The 22,674-nt window shown below is 41.4% G+C and overlaps 1 protein-coding gene and 2 long non-coding RNA genes across 5 annotated transcripts in view; all 3 read right to left on the bottom strand.

Annotated features, from left to right (window-relative positions):
* The window catches only part of LOC118379522 (anthrax toxin receptor 2-like), a 142,675-nt gene extending 120,704 nt beyond the window's left edge, over positions 1–21,971 (bottom strand). Inside the window, exons 1-6 of the mRNA XM_052460929.1 lie at positions 21,498–21,971; positions 8,214–8,285; positions 4,388–4,459; positions 4,125–4,206; positions 2,206–2,310; positions 1,814–1,963 (exon numbers count right to left, since the gene is read on the bottom strand). Of these exons, the coding sequence (XP_052316889.1) occupies positions 1,814–1,963; positions 2,206–2,310; positions 4,125–4,206; positions 4,388–4,459; positions 8,214–8,285; positions 21,498–21,649 (633 nt within the window). The 5' untranslated portion in view covers positions 21,650–21,971. The remainder of the gene's footprint in view (positions 1–1,813; positions 1,964–2,205; positions 2,311–4,124; positions 4,207–4,387; positions 4,460–8,213; positions 8,286–21,497) is intronic.
* Positions 94–1,805, bottom strand: LOC127907152 (uncharacterized). 2 transcript variants are annotated; one of them, XR_008063517.1, is made up of 3 exons: positions 1,232–1,805; positions 940–1,006; positions 94–899 (listed from the first exon to the last, which is right to left on the bottom strand). It is a non-coding gene; the product is annotated as an uncharacterized LOC127907152 (long non-coding RNA). The 2 variants fall into 2 exon arrangements; XR_008063516.1 differs by having other exon boundaries at positions 940–1,002; positions 1,171–1,805.
* On the bottom strand, positions 16,231–17,922 carry LOC127907153 (uncharacterized). Of its 2 annotated transcripts, none has more exons than XR_008063519.1 (3): positions 17,802–17,922; positions 16,637–16,730; positions 16,231–16,391 (listed from the first exon to the last, which is right to left on the bottom strand). It is a non-coding gene; the product is annotated as an uncharacterized LOC127907153 (long non-coding RNA). The 2 variants fall into 2 exon arrangements; XR_008063518.1 differs by having other exon boundaries at positions 17,708–17,922.
* Positions 21,972–22,674: the final 703 nt, after the last annotated feature.

Here is a 22,674-nt window from a genome sequence, read left to right on the forward strand (position 1 = left end):
ACTGGAACTACACACTACTGTTTTAACCTTGTAGCGGTGTAGCTAACTACACACTACTGTTTTACCATGTAGCGGTGTAGCTAACTACTGGAACTTCGCACTACTGTTTTACCATGTAGCAGTGTAGCTAACTACTGGAACTTCGCACTACTGTTTTACCATGTAGCAGTGTAGCTAACTACTGGAACTTCGCACTACTGTTTTACCATGTAGCGGTATAGCTAACTATCGGAACTACACACTACTCTCTTTGCAAAAAATAAAATATGGGTTGTAGTAGACCAGAACATTCTTTCAATTTCGGAATCAGACAAGTCTAATAAAACTTAGTTTTATTTGTTTTTCAGTAGGCTAAATTACACATTCTGTTAACATATGACCCCAAAGTGACATGTTCTTGCAAGTTGTAGTGTATCACGTCAAATTTACACATGATACTTTTTCATGAAGCAGTTTTGACTTTTTCAAAGTAACGTTAGTAAAAAATCTATTTTTCTTAAAGGTAGATTTAGTGTAACTTATTCCGGTGTGAAGTAATTGGTAGCTTGGCAAAAAACTATATTTTCAGAGTAGCTTCCCCAAACACTGCCAATGACTAACTGTCAGCACTGGGGACAGCGCTGTCCTCCTGCGGATTCTGTTACTGTAGGTGGTTTAACACAACCTTTACTGCCTACATGTTGAAACACAAAGAGCCACAAGCAGTTACTACCTACTATCTTTCCATCTACCTACTCGCTTTCCATCTACCTACTCTCTCTTTCCATCTACCTACTCTCTCTTTCCATCTACCTACTCTCTTTCCATCTACCTACTCTCTCTTTCCATCTACCTACCTACTCTCTTTCCATCTACCTACTCTCTTTCCATCTACCTACTCTCTCTTTCCATCTACCTACCTACTCTCTTTCCATCTACCTACTCTCTCTTTCCATCTACCTACTCTCTTTCCATCTACCTACTCTCTCTTTCCATCTACCTACCTACTCTCTTTCCATCTACCTACCTACTCTCTTTCCATGTACATACTCTCTTTCCGTCTACCTACCTACTCTCTTTCCATCAACCTACTCTCTTTCCATCTACCTACCTACTCTCTTTCCATGTACATACTCTCTTTCCGTCTACCTACCTACTCTCTTTCCATCAACCTACTCTCTTTCCATCAACCTACCTACTCTCTTTCCATCTACCTACTCTCTTTCCATCAACCTACTCTCTTTCCATCAACCTACTCTCTTTCCATCTACCTACTCTCTTTCCATCTACCTACTCTCTTTCCATCAACCTACTCTCTTTCCATCTACCTTCTCTCTTTCCATCTACCTTCTCTCTTTCCATCAACCTACTCTCTTTCCATCAACCTACTCTCTTTCCATCAACCTACTCTCTTTCCATCTACCTTCTCTCTTTCCATCTACCTACTCTCTCTTTCCATCGACCTAAATGGAGAGTCTTTCCCATTTTACCTTTATTTAACTAGGCAAGTCAGTAAGAACAAGTTCTTATTTTCAATGACTGCCTAGGAACAGTGGGTTAACTGGTCTAGGAACAGTGGGTTAACTGGTCTAGGAACAGTGGGTTAAACTGCCTTGTTCAGGGGCAGAACGACAGATTGTTACCTTGTCAGCTCGGGGATTTGATCTAGCAACCTTTTGGTTACTTGTCCAACACTCTAACCACTAAGCTACCTACAAGCCCCAAACAAAAGGTATTTTTTCCCACAAGAAGGTTGCACTGAAGTGCCTTGAAAACTCACCGCCTCCTTCACATTTATTTACAGTAAAACAGTGAATAAATGAGCATGTCTTACTGAATTGACAATGCCTTTGAGTGCATGGAAGCCATCTTTGACAGGAAACACTTGATCTTTGGTGTCAGCAACCTCGGCTAGCTGTTGCTCGTCAAAGTCCTTGATACCAACACAGTACACCCGAGCACCATAGTACCTTGCATCGTTGGCCTGCATTAGAGAAAGACAAAAAAAAACAGAACAACTTTAACTTTAAACCAACAAGTAACTCTCTGATTGAACATTCATGCCAGAATTCTTGGACCCAGATTAAACATAATCATTTTTTTTTTTCATGGAAATTCTCAATTGAGCTTTTTAGTCTAAGACTAGGCTTAGTCTGTTATTAGAAAACCATAATTTTCACCTTGTAAACGTGACATTTTTTCGTTTGGATAAAAAAAAAAACTCACCATTTCAACTGTTAGTTCATGTACATAGACCTCCAGCTTTCCGTCCGTCAAAGCCACGATGATGCTGGAGGACTTGGTCGCTTGGGCTTTGATTTGAAGGTTTGCCTTTTCGGTTCAAACACAAAGAATAAACAGATATGAGCTTTATTAGTAAATAACACTATAGAGTAAGAGGGTTGGTGTCAGTTCCATCAGGCCTACTGTTCAGTCAACTCAGGAAGCAAACGGAAATTACAAGTCCAATTACGATTTTGCTTCATGCTTTCCAATTAGGAAAATTGGAATTGGAATTACATTTTTTTAAAGTTTACTTCCTGGCTGAGTTGACTATAATTGAAATGGCAGTGACCCCAACCTAATACACCTGACATGTCTACAGAAGGAGAATACATTCAAAATGAACTGTTATAGAGGAGTCATAATGTATTCGTTAGTTCACCTGGTGTACTTCCAGCATGGTAGGCTTTTGAATTGCTCCCTATTTAAACCGTGTTTAGTGCCAACACAGCAAACGCCTAGCTATTAGGCTAGCACAGATAGGGTCAAACGCCTAGCTATTAGGCTAGCACAGATAGGGTCAAACGCCTAGCTATTAGACTAGCACAGATAGGGTCAAACGCCTAGCTATTAGGCTAGCACAGATAGGGTCAAATGCCTAGCTATTAGGCTAGCACAGATAGGGTCAAACGCCTAGCTATTAGACTAGCACAGATAGGGTCAAACGCCTAGCTATTAGGCTAGCACAGATAGGGTTAAACGCCTAGCTATTAGGCTAGCACAGATAGGGTCAGACGCCTAGCTATTAGACTAGCACAGATAGGGTCAGACGCCTAGCTATTAGGCTAGCACAGATAGGGTCAAACGCCTAGCTATTAGGCTAGCACAGATAGGGTCAAACGCCTAGCTATTAGGCTAGCACAGATAGGGTCAAACGCCTAGCTATTAGACTAGCACAGATAGGGTCAAACGCATAGCTATTAGGCTAGCACAGATAGGGTCAAACGTCTAGCTATTAGGCTAGCACAGATAGGGTCAAATGCCTAGCTATTAGGCTAGCACAGATAGGGTCAAACGCCTAGCTATTAGACTAGCACAGATAGGGTCAAACGCCTAGCTATTAGGCTAGCACAGATAGGGTCAAATGCCTAGCTATTAGGCTAGCACAGATAGGGTCAAACGCCTACCTATTAGGCTAGCACAGATAGGGTCAAACGCCTAGCTATTAGGCTAGCACAGATAGGGTCAAACGCCTACCTATTAGGCTAGCACAGATAGGGTCGAACGCCTAGCTATTAGGCTAGCACAGATAGGGTCAAACGCCTAGCTATTAGGCTAGCACAGATAGGGTCAAATGCCTAGCTATTAGGCTAGCACAGATGGGGTCAAACGCCTAGCACAGATAGTGTCAAAAACCTAGCTATTAGGCTAGCACAGGGTCAAATGGCAGACTGACAATGCTAGCACAGATAGGATCAAATGGCAGACTGACAAGGCTAGCACAGATAGGATCAAATGGCAGACTGACAAGGCTAGCACAGATAGGGTCAAATGGCAGACTGACAATGCTAGCACAGGCAGGGTCATTGGCAGACTGAAAATGCTAACACAGTATTTTACTGTAATGATTATAACGTGGGGGATATTATGCCCAGTACTGAAGGCTTCTCTAGTGAGGTGACCACTGGCTAGTGGTTTCGACTAGGTTTAGGATTCGGTTTAGGATTAGGTTTAAGGTAAGGTTTAGGGTAAGGATTAGGTTTAGGGTAAGGTTTGGGATTTGGTTTAGGATTAGGTTTGGGATTAGGTTTAGGGTAAGGTTTAGGGTAAGGTTTAGGGTTAGGTTTAGGGTTAATGGATAGTTGAACATCTGTAAAGTATGTATTGGGGACTATCCAATGAACGTGTTACCCATACTGCACCTCTTTAATCCCTTCATGCATGTAGGTCTCCCCTGCAGGCTTCACCTCTCTCAGTCTCTCCAGACCTTCCTGGATTTCATACCTTCAAACAGAAAGACATCAACTCACCATCCAACATTTTCTGGTACGGTGTTTTTGCCAGTGGATACAAATAAAAATGTCCATAGTTATGACTGTTCTAAGCATGTAATATGAACGCTTATAATGTGTTATTACAAGGCTTATAATATGTTATGTCATTCTCAATAGGAGGAATACCACACCTGTCTCCAGTGAGAGGTAACATCACTTTGGCTGAAGACGAGAACACTATAAAGGAGACCCTCATGCTGGGGCTGGAATTAAACAACACAGAATAATATATATCAGGTTAATACTACAGTAGAATATATACCAGGTTAATATACAGTAGAATATATATCAGGTTAATATTACAGTAGAATATATATCAGGTTAATACTACAGTAGAATATATATATCAGGTTTATATTACAGTAGAATATATATCAGGTTAATACTACAGTAGAATATATATCAGGTTAATACTACAGTAGAATATATATATCAGGTTAATACTACAGTAGAATATATATCAGATTAATACTACAGTAGAATATATATCAGATTAATACTACAGTAGAATATATATCAGGTTAATATACAGTAGAATATATATCAGATTAATACTACAGTAGAATATATATCAGGTTAATATTACAGTATAATATATATCAGGTTAATATTACAGTATAATATATATCAGGTTAATATTACAGTAGAATATATATCAGTTTAATATTACAGTAGAATATATATCAGGTTAATATTACATTAGAATATATATTAGGTTAATATTACCGTAGAATATATATCAGGTTAATATACAGTAGAATATATATCAGGTTAATATTACAGTAGAATATATATCAGGTGTAATATTACAGTAGAATATATATCAGGTTAATATTACAGTAGAATATATATCAGGTTAATAGTACAGTATAATATATATCAGGTTAATACTACAGTAGAATATATATCAGGTTAATATTACAGTAGCATATATATATCATGTTAATATTACAGTAGAATATATATCAGTTTAATATTACAGTAGAATATATATCAGTTTAATATTACAGTAGAATATATATCAGATTAACATTACAGTTGAATACATATCTGGTTAATATACAGTAGAATATATATCAGGTTAATATTACAGTATAATATATATCAGGTTAATATACAGTAGAATATATATCAGTTTAATATTACAGTAGAATATATATCAGGTTAACATTACAGTAGAATATATATCAGGTTAATATTACAGTAGAATATATATCAGGTTAATATACAGTAGAATATATATCAGGTTAATATTACAGTAGAATATATATCAGTTCAAAATACAGTAGAATATATATCAGGTTAATATACAGTAGAAAATATATCAGGTTAATATTACAGTAGAATATATATCGGGTCAATATTACAGTAGAATATATATCAGGTTAATATACAGTAGAATATATATCAGTTTAATATTACAGTAGAATATATATCAGGTTAATATACAGTAGAATATATATCAGTTTAATATTACAGTAGAATATATATCAGGTTAATATTACAGTAGAATATATATCAGTTTAATATTACAGTAGAATACATATCAGATCAATATTACAGTAGAATACATATCAGGTTAATATTACAGTAGAATATATATCAGGTTAATAGTACAGTAGAATATATATCAGGTCAATATGCAGTATTATCATTAGTATTATTGTATCCTATTCTAGACATAATTTTTCCTTGGAAAATTCACAGTGATGTAACACTCAGCAATCTGTGAAGGTGTGATCATTATGTTGTCATTGACATCATAAAACCAGCATGCGATAGATCGTTATTGAATAGTTCTGTTAAGTGTAAAGACATTATATTAGATATGCAGTGCGACGAAATGAAATGTTACATGGTATACAAGATACCGATGCACTAGTCTGTATCACCTGATTCTAGTACCAGGAAGTGGTTAACATACAGGAAACAGATTGTCATGACTCACCCCCCCCACACACACATACAGGATGTTGTGCAATATATTTTTATGCCTGTCAATGTAGGGGGGTGTGAATGGGAAATGGACAGTCATGCGCTTGCTTCCAGACCAAACCCACACAATCTAAATGTGGCCGTTCCACCTGTCCGTTACTTTTGCCTTGACTGGTACTTATTCATTTATCAGCAAAGGTGCAAACACAGCTGTGCTTGGATATAAATATTTAGCTAAAAAAAAAAGACCTTTACAAACTCTGAAAAAGAAAAAAAGTCCACAGAGATGTGAGTTTTTCAGAGCATAAGGAGAGGTGCTGCTTTCTCCCACCCACATGACACATGGCCTAGTCTCAGCTAGTCTATGCTAGTCTCAGCTAGTCTCAGCTAGTCTCAACTAGTCTCAGCTAGTTTCAGCCAGTCTAAACTAGTCTCAACTAGTATCAGATAGTCTATGCTAGTCTCAGCTAGTCTCAGATATCCTCAGCTAGTCTCAGCTCGTCTCAACTAGTCTCAGCTAGTCTCAGCTATCCACAGATAGTCTCAGCTATCCTCAGATACTCTCAGCTAGTCTCAGATATTCTCAGCTTGTCTCAACTAGTCTCAGCTAGTCCTTTCCCACAGTCAGACCCACGTAGCATCTTTTAGCCACACGGACAAGTCTGGCAAGAAAACACAGCAGACGTATGGGTCACGTCCTTTCTGTGAAGAAAGCTTTTTAGAGGCTGACTGAGTCATTTGTTTGTGGAGATTGAGACTTGGATTTAGTTATTAATGAGAAATTGTGTGAGTCAAAAGATGAGTATTATTTGTAACTTTAGACAGGTGATGGACTGGCTAGAATCACATCTATTCCCCATACATACCTAACAGATCATATATCTAAATATGTTTAACATCTCCGGCTAGACTGAAATTAAAATTGCAATTAAATCCTTTTTTTTTTTCTCCTCACAGTTTTCTCTTTCAAACAAGACACTGAATAAATCAAGAGCTTGCTTGAGGTGCCAGGGATACATCCAAAATCTGGAGAAAAACCAGAAGAGAGAAATCTGTCCAACTTTCACGCTCCACATGGCAGAACAGAAGTGTTCCTGCTAAAGGAGCATGGTGTAGGAGATTGTCCTCGCCTCTCTGTGTCCTGTTGGCCTTACAGTACACACCCATTTCGCGCAGACCACCTGGGTTCAAATCCTATTCGAAATACATTTCTAAAACCTTATCTGCACTTGATTGAGCTTGCCTGCCTGGCATAACGGACCGATAGAATAGTCCCAATACTTTAAACCTCGTCCATCTGGCCCTCTTGGAAGGCAAGAACAAACGCTTAAATTATTTGAAAGACACCAAATAGTACTTGAACCCCGGTGTTCCGGCCCCCTCTGCGGTAGGAAGGGGAGATAGATATCTATGTGTGGATCTGAACCACCCCGGTTACAAATGGCCATTCTCACAGCCCAGAAGCCTGATCCTCGCTGCCTCCCACTCCCACCGGGCCTGCTTGCTATGTTCTTCAACAAACCATTTCTTCATTTCAGTTTGGCTGGGTCGATACCGTCTGGACAAGCACATAGCGTTGAGTCAACCAACGTTGCTATAAAAAAATAAAAAACTCTGCCTGCAATTTTATTTTATTTACTTGTTTCCTGATCATTTTGTATCCTCTATTTTAACCCAGGTTGGACATGAGTACTTTTAAACTATGCTAGTTGGTACGTTTTGTAGGGATGGGCTATATTGGTTAATGGACTGGGAAAACATTGAATAAGTGGTTTAGCTAGACAGAAGTTGATCAGATTAACGTATAAAAACAAGTAGAAGATAGATAGGAACTCAGATGTGACATAAAGCTGGCATTGATAAAAGTGGCATTTGTTGATTTGTTGAAATCGCCAAGATTCCATTTTAACAAACATATTCAGTTCCTTGACTTAACTTAACTTAACTTTTTCTCCATTACACTCAGTCCTTGTCCATTTGCCAAGACCACAAGTCATTTGTAAAAGAATACAAGATGCTTACCTCACAAATCGATCTGTCAGATTCTTCACAAAGGCATAAATCTCACCCCAGTCGTTAGAAACGCTTCCCGACCTGCAACAGAGGAAAAAAAACAGTTGACTTGTAGAATTCTGTTCCGTTGAACGTGCCACCACAATGAAAGCATTTTAATATCATGAAGAATGCCTTGAACCTCTTTAGTTTTTTTTAAACAGCACACCTTCTTTGTTCTACAGTTAGACATGCTGACTAGGCTTGCTGTTATAGATAGTGGTAGTGACTGTACTGATAACACACTGTCTGACAACATGTGGTAAAACTCTGCAGTGTGTTGCTGATTGAGCATAGCACGAGTCAGCAGAGTATGTTCAGACCGATGCTTTCATATAGATGAAAGAGAACCACATTGTCACATTAAATTCAACTTGAGTCAAAATAATTCCTTAGGATAATGTTTGATCTTGGATCACCCCCATGCAAGAGCTGGATGTGTGAACTTGATAACCCCCTAAAATAGCTGGATGTATGAACTTGATAACCCCCTACGATAGCTGGATGTATGAACTTCATAACCCCCTACAAGAGCAGGATGTGTGAACTTGATAACCCCCTACGATAGCTGGATGTATGAACTTCATAACCCCTACAAGAGCAGGATGTGTGAACTTGATAACCCCCTACGATAGCTGGATGTATGAACTTGATAAGAGCTGAATGTGTGGACTTGATAACCCCTACGATAGCAGGAAGGAATGATAAGAGCTGAAACTACGATAGCTGGATGTATGAACTTGATAAGAGCTGAATGTGTGGACTTGATAACCCCCTACGATAGCAGGAAGTATGAACTTGATAAGAGCAGGATGTGTGAACTTGATAACCCTCTACGATAGCTGGATGTATGAACTTGATAAGAGCTGAGCTGGATGTGTCTATGGATGGAAAAAGTATTCATTATGGTGGTCATGATGAGAAGAGCAGAGACATTAGAGACATTGGTATCTTTATTAATGTTATAAAAGCGTTGTTGTGCCAAAACCACTGATTCCCTGGTCTACTTCCCTGGTCTACTTCCCTGGTCTACATCCCTGGTCTACTTCCCTGGTCTACTTCCCTGGTCTACTTCCCTGGTCTACCTCCCTGGTCTACTTCCCTGGTCTACTTCCCTGGTCTCAACCCCTGGTCTACTTCCTGGTCTACTTCCCTGGTCTCAACCCCTGGTCTACTTCCTGGTCTACTTCCCTGGTCTACTTCCCTGGTCTACCTCCCTATATCCTGGTCTACTGGTCTCCCTGGTCTACTTCCCTGGGTCCTACTGGTCTCAACCCCTGGTCTACTTCCCTGGTCTACTTCCCTGGTCTACCTCCCCTGGTCTACCCTGGTCTACTTCTATATCCTGGTCTACCGCCTGGTCTACTTCCCTGGTCTATATCCTGGTCTACTTCCCTGGTCTACCTCCTGGTCTCTGGTCTACTTCCTGGTCTACCGCTCTGGTCTACTTCCCTGGTCTACCGCCCTGGTCTACTTCCCTGGTCTACTTCCTGGTCTACTTCCCTGGTCTATATCCTGGTCTACCTCCCTGGTCTACTTCCCTGGTCTACTTCCTGATCTATATCCTGGTCTCTACTTCCTGGTCTATATCCTGGTCTACATCCCTGGTCTACTTCCCTGGTCTACTAGTGGTCTACCGCCCTGGTCTCTTCCTGGTCCCTGGTCTACTTCCCTGGTCTACTTCCCTGGTCTACTTCCCTGGTCTACCTCCCTGGTCTCTACCTCCTGGTCTCCTTCCCTGGTCTACTTCCCTGGTCTCAACCCCTGGTCTACTTCCCTGGTCTACTTCCCTGGTCTACCTCCTGGTCTACTTCCCTGGTCTACTTCCCTGGTCTCAACTTCCCTGGTCTACCTCCCTGGTCTCCTTCCCTGGTCTACTTCCCTGGTCTCAACCCCTGGTCTACTTCCCTGGTCTGGTACCTCCCTGGTCTACTTCCCTGGTCTACTTCCCTGGTCTCAACCCCTGGTCTACTTCCCTGGTCTACTTCCCTGGTCTACTTCCCTGGTCTACTTCCCTGGTCTCAACCCCTGGTCTACTTCCCTGGTCTACCTCCCTGGTCTACTTCCTGGTCTACTTCCCTGGTCTCAACCCCTGGTCTACTTCCCTGGTCTACCCTGGTCTACTTCCCTGGTCTACCCCTGGTCTACTTCCCTGGTCTATCCTGGTCTCTACTTCCCTGGTTTACTTCCTGGTCTACTTCCCTGGTCTACTTCCCTGGGTCTATATCCGACTTCCCTGGTCTACTTCCCTGGTCTACTTCCCTGGTCTACTTCCCTGGTCTACTTCCCTGGTCAACCTCCTGGTCTCCTTCCCTGGTCTACATCCCTGGTCTACTTCCCTGGTCTACTTCCCTGGTCTACTTCCTGGTCTACTTCCCTTCTGCCCTGGTCTACTTCCCTGGTCTACCTCCCCCCTGGTCTACTTCCTGGTCTACTTCCCCTGGTCTCAACCCCTGGTCTACTTCCCTGGTCTACTTCCCTGGTCTACTTCCTGGTCTACCTCCTGGTCTATATCCTGGTCTACTTCCCTGGTCTACCTCCCTGGTCTACTTCCTGGTCTCCCTGGTCTATCCTTCCCTGGTCTCAACCCTGGTCTACTTCCCTGGTCTACTTCCCTGGTCTACCTCCCTGGTCTACTTCCCTGGTCTACTTCCCTGATCTATATCCTGGTCTACCGCCCTGGTCTACTTCCCTGGTCTATATCCTGGTCTACTTCCCTGGTCTACCTCCCTGGTCTCTAACCCCTGGTCTACTTCCCTGGTCTCCCTGGTCTACTTCCCTGGTCTACTTCCCTGGTCTACTTCCCTGGTCTACCTCCCTGGTCTAACTTCCCTGATCTATATCCTGGTCTACCTCCCTGGTCTACTTCCCTGGTCTATATCCTGGTCTACATCCCTGGTCTACTTCCCTGGTCTACCAGTGGTCTACCGCCCTGGTCTACTTCCCTGGTCTACCGCCCTGGTCTACTTCCCTGGTCTACTTCCCTGGTCTCAACCCCCTGGTCTACTTACCTCCTGGTCTACTTCCCTGGTCTACTTCCCTGGTCTACTTCCCTGGTCTCAACCCCTGGTCTACTTCCCTGGTCTACTTCCCTGGTCTACCCCTGGTCTACTTCCCTGGTCTACTTCCCTGGTCTCAACCCCTGGTCTACTTCCCTGGTCTACTTCCCTGGTCTACTTCCCTGGTCTACTTCCCTGGTCTCAACCCCTGGTCTACTTCCCTGGTCTACCTCCCTGGTCTACTTCCCTGGTCTACTTCCCTGGTCTCAACCCCTGGTCTACTTCCTGGTCTACTTCCCTGGTCTCAACCCCTGGTCTACTTCCCTGGTCTACTTCCCTGGTCTACTTCCTGGTCTACTTCCCTGGTCTCAACCCCTGGTCTACTTCCCTGGTCTACCTCCCTGGTCTACTTCCCTGGTCTACTTCCCTGGTCTCAACCCTGGTCTACTTCCCTGGTCTACTTCCCTGGTCTACTTCCCTGGTCTACCCCTGGTCTCCCTGGTCTACTTCCCTGGTCTACCTCCCTGGTCTACTTCCCTGGTCTACTGGTCTCCCTGGTCTACTTCCTGGTCGACTTCCCTGGTCTACTTCCCTGGTCTACTTCCCTGGTCTACTTCCCTGGTCTACCTCCCTGGTCTACTTCCTTCAACCTCCCTGGTCTCCTTCCCTGGTCTACTTCCCTGGTCTACTTCCCTGGTCTCCTTCCCTGGTCTACTTCCCTGGTCTACTTCCCTGGTCTACCTCCCTGGTCTCCTTCCCTGGTCTCCTTCCCTGGTCTACTTCCCTGGTCTACTTCCCTGGTCTACCTCCCTGGTCTACCTCCCTGGTCTACTTCCCTGGTCTCCTTCCCTGGTCTCCTTCCCTGGTCTCCTTCCCTGGTCTACTTCCCTGGTCTACTTCCCTGGTCTACCTCCCTGGTCTACTTCCCTGGTCTACTTCTCTGGTCTACTTCCCTGGTCTACCTCCCTGGTCTACTTCCCTGGTCTACTTCCCTGGTCTACTTCTCTGGTCTGCTTCCCTGGTCTACCTCCCTGGTCTACTTCCCTGGTCTACCTCCCTGGTCTACTTCCCTGGTCTACTTCTCTGGTCTACTTCCCTGGTCTACTTCCCTGGTCTACTTCTCTGGTCTACTTTCCTGGTCTACTTCCTTGGTTCACTTCATCGGTCTACTTCCTGGTGTACCTACTTTGGTTTACTTCCTGGTGTACCTACTTTGGTTTACTTCCTGGTGTACCTACTTTGGTTTACTTCCTGGTAATGCCCTTGCTACTATGCCAATACCACCTAGTTTTTCTGAAATAAACATCTTTTTGGTTAATAACTGATATGATGACTGATAGTTTTTATTATCATTGTTATCATCCAGATACATCATGTGCCAGTCCAGAACGGGTAGACACGTTGGGAGTGTGCTTGCCACACACGCCTCAGGCCTTGGCACACCGTACCCTCTATCAGTCAAAGTGAACACAGTCAGTGTGCTCAATTTGCCCTTGATGATAACGACGTCGTAGTAATTAAACTAATAATTACAATTCAATGTATGTGCAGAGAACATTAAAACATGAGAGATTCACCATTAGGGCTACCATCTTTCACACAGTTTCTCTCCTCCTCCCCCTCCCCCCAATCTCCAAGACAAGGTCAATGTTTCCATCTGGCGAAGAGTGTGTATCTGTGTGTGTGTGTGTGTGTGTGTGTGTGTGTGTGTGTGTGTGTGTGTGTGTGTGTGCTAAGGCTGAGGCAAAGTTCCACAGCACTTTGACAATACTGCAACTACTAACTACTCAGGATGATTAACGTTGTGAATACGTTACATTTGTAAGGTCCTTGATAAGTTGTGAATACGTTACATTTGTAATGGTCCTTGATACGTTGTGAATACGTTGTGAATGTTACATTTGTAATAGTCCTTGATACGTTGTGAATACGTTACATTTGTAATGGTCCTTGATACATTGTGAATACGTTACATTTGTAATAGTCCTTGATACGTTGTGAATACATTACATTTGTAATGGTCCTTTGTGAATACGTTACATTTGTAAGGTCCTTGATAAGTTGTGAATACGTTACATTTGTAATGGTCCTTGATACGTTGTGGATACGTTGTGAATACGTTACATTTGTAATGGTCCTTGATACGTTGTGAATACGTTACATTTGTAAGGTCCTTGATAAGTTGTGAATACGTTACATTTGTAAGGTCCTTGATAAGTTGTGAATACGTTACATTTGTAATGGTCCTTGATACGTTGTGGATATGTTGTGAATACATTACATTTGTAAGGTCCTTGATAAGTTGTGAATACGTTACATTTGTAAGGTCCTTGATAAGTTGTGAATACGTTACATTTGTAATAGTCCTTGATACGTTGTGGATACGTTGTGAATACGTTACATTTGTAATGGTCCTTGATACGTTGTGAATACGTTACATTTGTAATGGTCCTTGATACGTTGTGAATACGTTACATTTGTAATGGTCCTTGATACGTTGTGAATACGTTACATTTGTAATGGTCCTTGTTACAACACCTACACTACAGTACTGACCTTCTCAAAAGCTTCGGACCTCTTGGTGTAATGGCTAAGGTGTTGGGACTGACTGAACTTTCGCTGCAACATGCGGTAGGCTCGTGACGATCTAATGTTTACTAGTAAGCCTAAGTACTGTATATACAGTGCCTTCAGGGTACTCGCACCCCTTGACTTTTTTGTTCTGTTACAGCCTGAATTTTAAATGGATTTCGTGTCACTGGCCCCATAATGTCAAAGTGGAATTATGTTTTTAGAAACGTTAAAAAAAAAAAAAAAAAATGAAAAGCTAAAATGTCTTGAGTCAATAAGTACTCAAACACCTTTGTTATTGCAAAACCTAAATAAGTTCAGGAGTAAAACTGTGCTTAAAAAGTCACATAATAAATTGCATGGAACACAAGAACAGTACATTGTGCGTGTTATTTTGCGTAAAGTAAATGGAAAGGTAGGGGTGATGGGATTACCGAAATATTGTGCCTTTACAAAATACTAAGCTGTTTTCAAATAAAACACAATACCTTGCTCTTGTTAATTAAAGCTTTTGAATGAATTCGTTTTTTTCAATAACAGTGTTTAACATGATTTTTGAATGACTATTTCATCTCTGACATGACACACACTTACAATTATCTGTTAAGGTCCCTCAGTCGCGCAGGGAATTTCAAACACAAAGACCAGGGAGGTTTTCCAATGCCTCGCAAAGAAGGGCACCGATTGGTAGATGGTTAAGTAAAAATGAAAGCAGATATTGAATATCCCTTTGAGCATGGTGAAGTTATTACTAACACTTTGGATGGTGTATCAGTACAATCAGTCTCTACAAAGATACTGGTTCCTAACTCAGTTGCCCGGAGAGGAATTACATTTCACCATGAGGCCAATGGTGACTTTACAACAGTTATAGAGTTGAATGGCTGTGATAGGAGAAAACTGAGGATGAATGAACAACATTGTAGTTACTCCACAATACTAACCTAAATGACAGAGTGAAAAGAAGGAAGCCTGAACAGAATAAAAATATCCCAAAACATGCATCCTGTTTGCAACAAGGTACTAAAGTAGAACTGCAGAAAATGTAGCAAAGAAATCAACTTTATGTCCTGAATACAAGATGTTCTGTTTGGAGCAAATACAAACACATCACTGAGTACCACTCATTCATATTTTCAAGCATGGTGGCGTCCAATGTTCTATCTTAGAAGTGTGCGGAGTGGGCAGTATCCCCGAGACTGTGCAGAAAAACGTCAACCCACAGAGAGAAGCACGAGATCGAAATGCAGTTTTTCCCTGTTAACACTATCAACGTTTCCCTTTACTGTGGCAATTGTGATCGAATATTAGCCACTTTCAACGCAACATACCGAAAAACAAAATAAATTATGCAAGAAATGTTGTTGTAGGCAGAACGCATCGGAGTAGGATTCTATTGCATTGACACGACTCAGCCCATACTCTCCACAGACATATGCTGCATAACAAATCAGAGCTGCAGTAGGCCTATATGCAAATAGACCATTGCCATATATGGATCTGTGTCCTTCACTTTGAACTGGACTGTGTTTACAGCATGAGCGGTCGTGAGGAGATGTGCTTGTTTTGAGATCAAAGCAAGAGCTGCATGTAGCCACGTGTGCACATTTTGTTCATATCCTTTGCTTGTTAGTGAGTTATTAGCCCAGTTATTTTGTAGTCAGCAATGGGGGGGGGGGTGATTGCTTCTGTGCTCCTTCTGTAGCTCAGTTGGTAGAGCATGGCGCTTGTAACGCCAGGGTAGTGGGTTCGATTCCCGGGACCACCCATACGTAGAATGTATGCACACATGACTGTAAGTCGCTTTGGATAAAAGCATCTGCTAAATGGCATATATTATTATATATTATATATATTATTACAAGAGCACAAAATGTCTAAATTCCTAGCCATCTTTGAAAAGCAAGTCAGGTAAAGAGTTTGTTTTTTTGTCTTAAAGGGGCAGTGTTGTATTCTGAAACAGGTTTGAATAACTTAAGTAGCCAATAGGCAGAGGGTAGCATAATTCTTCTGATTCTCTGTAGTAATGGTACGGGAATAATAATGCATTTTATTTTGTAAAGTGGTTTCTTGCATCAAACAACACAACAGTCACCTCCTTGTCTGAAGGACAGGTGGATAAACAGGTTAATGTCAAGTCAAGATTTTATCAAAAGTATCATGGAATGTATTTTTTTTAAATTATTTTAACCTTTATTTAACTAGGCAAGTCAGTTAATAACAAATTCTTATTTACAAAGATGGCCTACCAGAAGACAAAAGGCCTCCTTCAGGGGGACGGAGGCTGGGATTAAAAATATATATATATATAATAGTAAAATCGGACAAAACACACATCACAACAAGTGAGACACCACAACACTACATAAAGAGAGACCTAAAGACAACAACACAGCAAGGCAGCAACACATGGTAACAACACTACATAGAGAGAGACCTAAAGACAACAACACAGCATGGTAACAACACTACATAGAGAGAGACCTAAAGACAACAACACAGCATGGTAACAACACTACATAGAGAGAGACCTAAAGACAACAACACAGCATGGTAACAACACTACATAGAGAGAGACCTAAAGACAACAACACAGCATGGTAACAACACTACATAAAGAGAGACCTAAAGACAACAACACAGCATGGTAACAACACAACACTACATAAAGAGAGACCTAAAGACAACAACACAGCATGGTAACAACACTACATAAAGAGAGACCTAAAGACAACAACACAGCATGGCAGCAACACAACACTACATAAAGAGAGACCTAAAGACAACAACACAGCATGGTAACAACACTACATAAAGAGAGACCTAAAGACAACAACACAGCATGGTAACAACACTACATAGAGAGAGACCTAAAGACAACAACACAGCATGGTAACAACACTACATAGAGAGAGACCTAAAGACAACAACACAGCATGGTAACAACACTACATAAAGAGAGACCTAAAGACAACAACACAGCATGGTAACAACACTACATAAAGAGAGACCTAAAGACAACAACACAGCATGGTAACAACACTACATAAAGAGAGACCTAAAGACAACAACACAGCATGGTAACAACACTACATAAAGAGAGACCTAAAGACAACAACACAGCATGGCAACAACACTACATAAAGAGAGACCTAAAGACAACAACACAGCATGGTAACAACACAACACTACATAAAGAGAGACCTAAAGACAACAACACAGCATGGCAGCAACACAACACTACATAAAGAGAGACCTAAAGACAACAACACAGCATGGTAACAACACTACATAAAGAGAGACCTAAAGACAACAACACAGCATGGCAACAACACTACATAAAGAGAGACCTAAAGACAACAACACAGCATGGCAACAACACTACATAAAGAGAGACCTAAAGACAACAACACAGCATGGTAACAACACAACACTACATAAAGAGAGACCTAAAGACAACAACACAGCATGGCAGCAACACAACACTACATAAAGAGAGACCTAAAGACAACAACACAGCATGGTAACAACACTACATAAAGAGAGACCTAAAGACAACAACACAGCATGGCAGCAACACAACACTACATAAAGAGAGACCTAAAGACAACAACACAGCATGGTAACAACACTACATAAAGAGAGACCTAAAGACAACAACACAGCATGGCAACAACACTACATAAAGAGAGACCTAAAGACAACAACACAGCATGGCAACACAACACTACATAAAGAGAGACCTAAAGACAACAACACAGCATGGCAGCAACACAACACTACATAAAGAGAGACCTAAAGACAACAACACAGCATGGCAGCAACACAACACTACATAAAGAGAGACCTAAAGACAACAACACAGCATGGTAACAACACTACATAAAGAGAGACCTAAAGACAACAACACAGCATGGTAACAACACTACATAGAGAGAGACCTAAAGACAACAACACAGCATGGTAACAACACTACATAAAGAGAGACCTAAAGACAACAACACAGCATGGTAACAACACTACATAGAGAGAGACCTAAAGACAACAACACAGCATGGTAACAACACTACATAGAGAGAGACCTAAAGACAACAACACAGCATGGTAACAACACTACATAAAGAGAGACCTAAAGACAACAACACAGCAAGGCAGCAACACATGGTAACAACACTACATAGAGAGAGACCTAAAGACAACAACACAGCATGGCAGCAACACATGACAACACAGCATGGAGGCAACACAACATGACAACAACATGGTAGCAACACAACATGACAACAGCATGGTAGCAACACAACATGACAATAACATGGTAGCAACACAACATGACAACAGCATGGTAGCAACACAACATGGTAGCAACACAACATGACAATAACATGGTAGCAACACAACATGACAACAGCATGGAGGCAACACAACATGACAACAGCATGGTAGCAACACAACATGGTAGCAACACAACATGACAATAACATGGTAGCAACACAACATGACAACAGCATGGAGGCAACACAACATGACAACAACATGGTAGCAACACAACATAACATCAACATGGTAGCAACACAACATGACATCAACATGGTAGCAACACAACATGACAACAACGTGGTAGCAACACAACATAACAACATGGTAGCAACACAACATGGTGGAAACACAACATGGTAGCAACACAACATGGTAGCAACACAACATGGTAGCAACACAACATGGTGGCAACACAACATGGTAGCAACACAACATGACAACAACATGGTAGCAACACAACATGGTAGCAACACAACATGGTAGCAACACAACATGGTAGCAACACAACATGGTAGCAACACAACATGGTAGCAACACAACATGGTAGCAACACAACATGGTAGCAACACAACATGACAACAACATGGTAGCAACACAACATGGTAGCAACACAACATGGTGGCAACACAACATGCAACACAACATGGTAGCAACACAACATGGTAGCACCACAACATGGTAGCAACACAAAACATGGTACGAACATTATTGGGGACAGACAGCAGCACAAAGGGCAAGAAGGTAGAGACAACAATACATCACACAAAGGACCCACAACTGTCAGTAAGAGTGTCCATGATTGAGTCTTTGAATGAAGAGATGGAGATAAAACTGTACATTTTGAGTGTTTGTTGCAGCTCGTTCCAGTCACTAGCTGCAGCGACCTGAAAAGACGAGCGATCCAGAGATGTGTGTGCTTTGGGGACTTTTAACAGAATGTGACTGACAAAACGGATGTTGTATGTGGAGGATGAGACAAAACGGATGTTGAATGTGGAGGATGATGGCTGCAGTAGATATCTCAGATAGGGGGGACTGAAGCCTAATATAGGCCTACATTTAACACCACACATTGGCTGCTACTGTAGTCTGAATGATAGAACAGCTATTTCCCCATGTTAAAATGTTACGGGATGCATTTTCTCCATAGTTTCTGATGGTAGGCCACTCTGGTAGGCCTACATTATGATCAAGTAGCCACAGTAGCCTACTTGGCAACTGTTATAGCTGTAACTTAAAGCGGGTACAGCCTCAGTGTTCACAGTAAAACTGTAACTTACAGCAGGTACAGCCTCAGTGTTCACAGTAAAACTGTAACTTAAAGCAGGTACAGCCTCAGTGTTCACAGTAAAACTGTAACTTACAGCTGGTACAGCCTCAGTGTTCACAGTAAACACGAGCTGGAAGTTGCACAGAATTTTCACAACGTTCAAGTTTTCACTCAGCAGACCTGCAATTTGCTCAATGGCGAAAACGTTTTTGAGGGAACATTGGTGGTGGCTGCATCATGTTATGGGTATGCTTGTCATCGACAAGGACTAGAGAGTTTTTTAGGATAAAAATAAACGGAATAGAGCTAAGCACAGGCAAAATCCTAAAGGAAAACCTGGTTCAGTCTGCATTCCAACAGACACTGGGACACAAATCCACCGTTCAGCATGACAACCTAAAATGCAAGGTCAAATCTACACTGGAGTTGCTTACCAAGATGACATTGAATGTTCCTGAGTGGCCTGGTTACAGTTTTGACTTCAATCTACTTGAAAATCTATAGTAAGACCTGAAAATGGTTGTCTAGCAATGATCGAACAACCAACTTGACAGATATTGAAGATTTTTTTAAATAATAATGTGTAAATATTGTACAATCAATGTGTACAAAGCTCTCAGAGGCTTACACAGAAAGACTCACAGCTGTAATCACTGACAGAGGTGACTGACTCAGGGGCGTGAATACTTATGTAAATGTGACATTTCTGTATATAATTTTCCATAAATTTACAAAAATGTCTAAAACACATTTGTTTTCACTTTGTCATTACGGGATATTGTATGTAGATGAGTGAGGAAAAAAAAATATTCGATCCATTTTGAATTCAGGCTGTAACACAACAAGATGTGGAATAAGTCAGAGTGTAGGAATACTTTCTGAAAGAGCTGCATTTGGGCCCACGCTGCTCTCAAAAATCCCTTTTAGTTTATCAATTGTTTCAACGGTAGGCTACAATCTCTACATCATCCTGTCATTTTATAATTGAGAACAGGGTGGAGTAGTTGACAGAGGGTTTGAAACTGGAGGGAGGTGCAGAGATGCAGAAATACGGCATTGAGCCAAGTTGAGAGAGAGAAGAAGAATAATGAAGTCCAAAATGTTTTTAAGTAAAAACATGTGTTGTATCAAGTCCGTTTGCTTCCTGAGACAGTATGGTGTGCATCACCGAACTTCAACTTTTGTATAAACTTTTTTTTTTCTCAACTGGAAAGAGCTCTCCTTATGTTACAAGTGGTATTTGCGGCAGACAAAGGATTGGGGTTAAAGTGAGGGTGAGGTTTAAGAGCACAAAAGCTTTGTCTCAGTTGCTTCATGTTATCTTTACAATGTATCATGGTTAGCAGATCTAAACAGAACTCCCAGTAGGCCTATGGCAGGGGTCCCCAGTTACATTCAGACTTGTACACTGCAAATGTACCGCAAGAATCCCAAACAGATGTAGAATTTTGAGAAAAACAGAATCATGTCAAACCTTGAGTACATTGGGATACAATCCTACGCCTCTGTATATGAGTAGACTCGTTTCCTGATGATTTTACAGTGTTCTGTGTTCAAGAACAAAAATGACAACAACCACAAAAAAATATAATTTTGTATTTTATTTTTCTCAGATAACTTTAGGGGGCCAAATATGTATTGGTCTGGTCTGCATGTTAACTAATATTTACACCGGCATTCTAAACCGGGAACTAAACCAATTTAACCTTTCATCTGCTGAACCGGACCAAGAGTGACTTGAACCATAAGAATAATGAATGTTACTGTGTACATTTCTAGGCTAAATGTGACATTGCTTCATTGCTGTTACATTGTAGCTACATTTGACACTGTTGTTGTTACATTGTTACATTGTAGCTACATTTGACACTGTTGTTGTTACATTGTTACATTGTAGCTACATTTGACACTGTTGTTGTTACATTGTTACATTGTAGCTACATTTGACACTGTTGTTGTTACATTGTTACATTGTAGCTACATTTGACACTGTTGTTGTTACATTGCTACATTGTAGCTACATTGTCATTGTTTCAATCGCTGAACGTCACAGGTACTTCAGTGAAATCAATGTTGCAAATAAATTCTACTTACCTATCAAGAACAAAGTACAAGTCGTAAGCTCCGTGACAAGACGCTTCATCTGCGTGACAAGACCATGCAAACAAACTCAGCAGAACTATTCCAGCTGTTGCTGCTGTTGAAGTCCAGCGGCTTTTAGCGCGACCAGGTGTTTTCTCCTTCATTGTCAAATTCAACAGTGTCCTTTGTAGCCCGCAAGGCAAATGTATCAAACGAAATCACACTTCTTCTTATTCTAGCACATAAACAGAAGAGGGTATGCTGAAAACGAGCCGCACTGCCGGAAACATGGCAAAACTTCTACAGCACAATGAAGTAGCCTCTCTGCGTTTATATCACCGACTAGTGTTTTGTTCATGTCCTCTGACGATGTACTACTCTAAACCGAAGTCTGTTTCCTGTTGAGTCAATACATTATCCCATTTCATAAAACCTCCCTGTAGGACACACAAAGCACACTCCCACTGAAACGATCCTTATTGCAAGCGCGCATGCGCCCGGTCAAACCAGATGTGGCTAAGTTTAGTGGGTCTATATTCACAAGTATTTGTTAGTGGTGATTATACTGGATAATTATATGTGGCCAGGGCCGGTTCCAGGCATTTGCGACGTAAGCAGTCACTTAGGTCCCCAGGCCATGAGGGAACAGTCTGGGTCACAGCAAGTATCAGCAAATGTTGTCTCTTGTTATGTCAGTCACTGACAGTCACTCAATTAGCCATGTCAGCTACAATTTATAGGGTTTGTAAATTAGTCTAGCCAATTATTCTAGCTAAAGTTGTAGTAATCATGGCCGAATACCGACCAGGCATGCAGGGCACGTTCCCAACCTCCAGGGGGCCCCTAATGATTTTGTTAGTCACTCAGATATCATGAACACAGCATACTGCAAGTCATGGCACAATGTTCAGAATTGCCGGAATTTTGCTTTAAAACGGTTTTAAAAAATGTTTCTATTGTCTTTATGTCTGCATTGTTGGGAAAGGGCCCGTCAGCATTTCACTGTTAGTGCACACCTGTTGTTTATATAGCATGAGACAAACAATATTTAATTTGATTCCACACCATGGCAAAAGGGGTAAGGGGTAGAATTGCAGGAAATGTGTCATAGAATTGCTAAAAATGTATCTCCAGCCCACGGCAAAATGTGTACAATCACAGGAAACTCATTTTTAAAATGTAAATGTTT

The sequence above is a fragment of the Oncorhynchus keta genome, chromosome 14 (genome assembly GCF_023373465.1).
Source record: "Oncorhynchus keta strain PuntledgeMale-10-30-2019 chromosome 14, Oket_V2, whole genome shotgun sequence".
In the NCBI taxonomy this organism is placed as follows: Eukaryota; Metazoa; Chordata; class Actinopteri; order Salmoniformes; family Salmonidae; genus Oncorhynchus; species Oncorhynchus keta.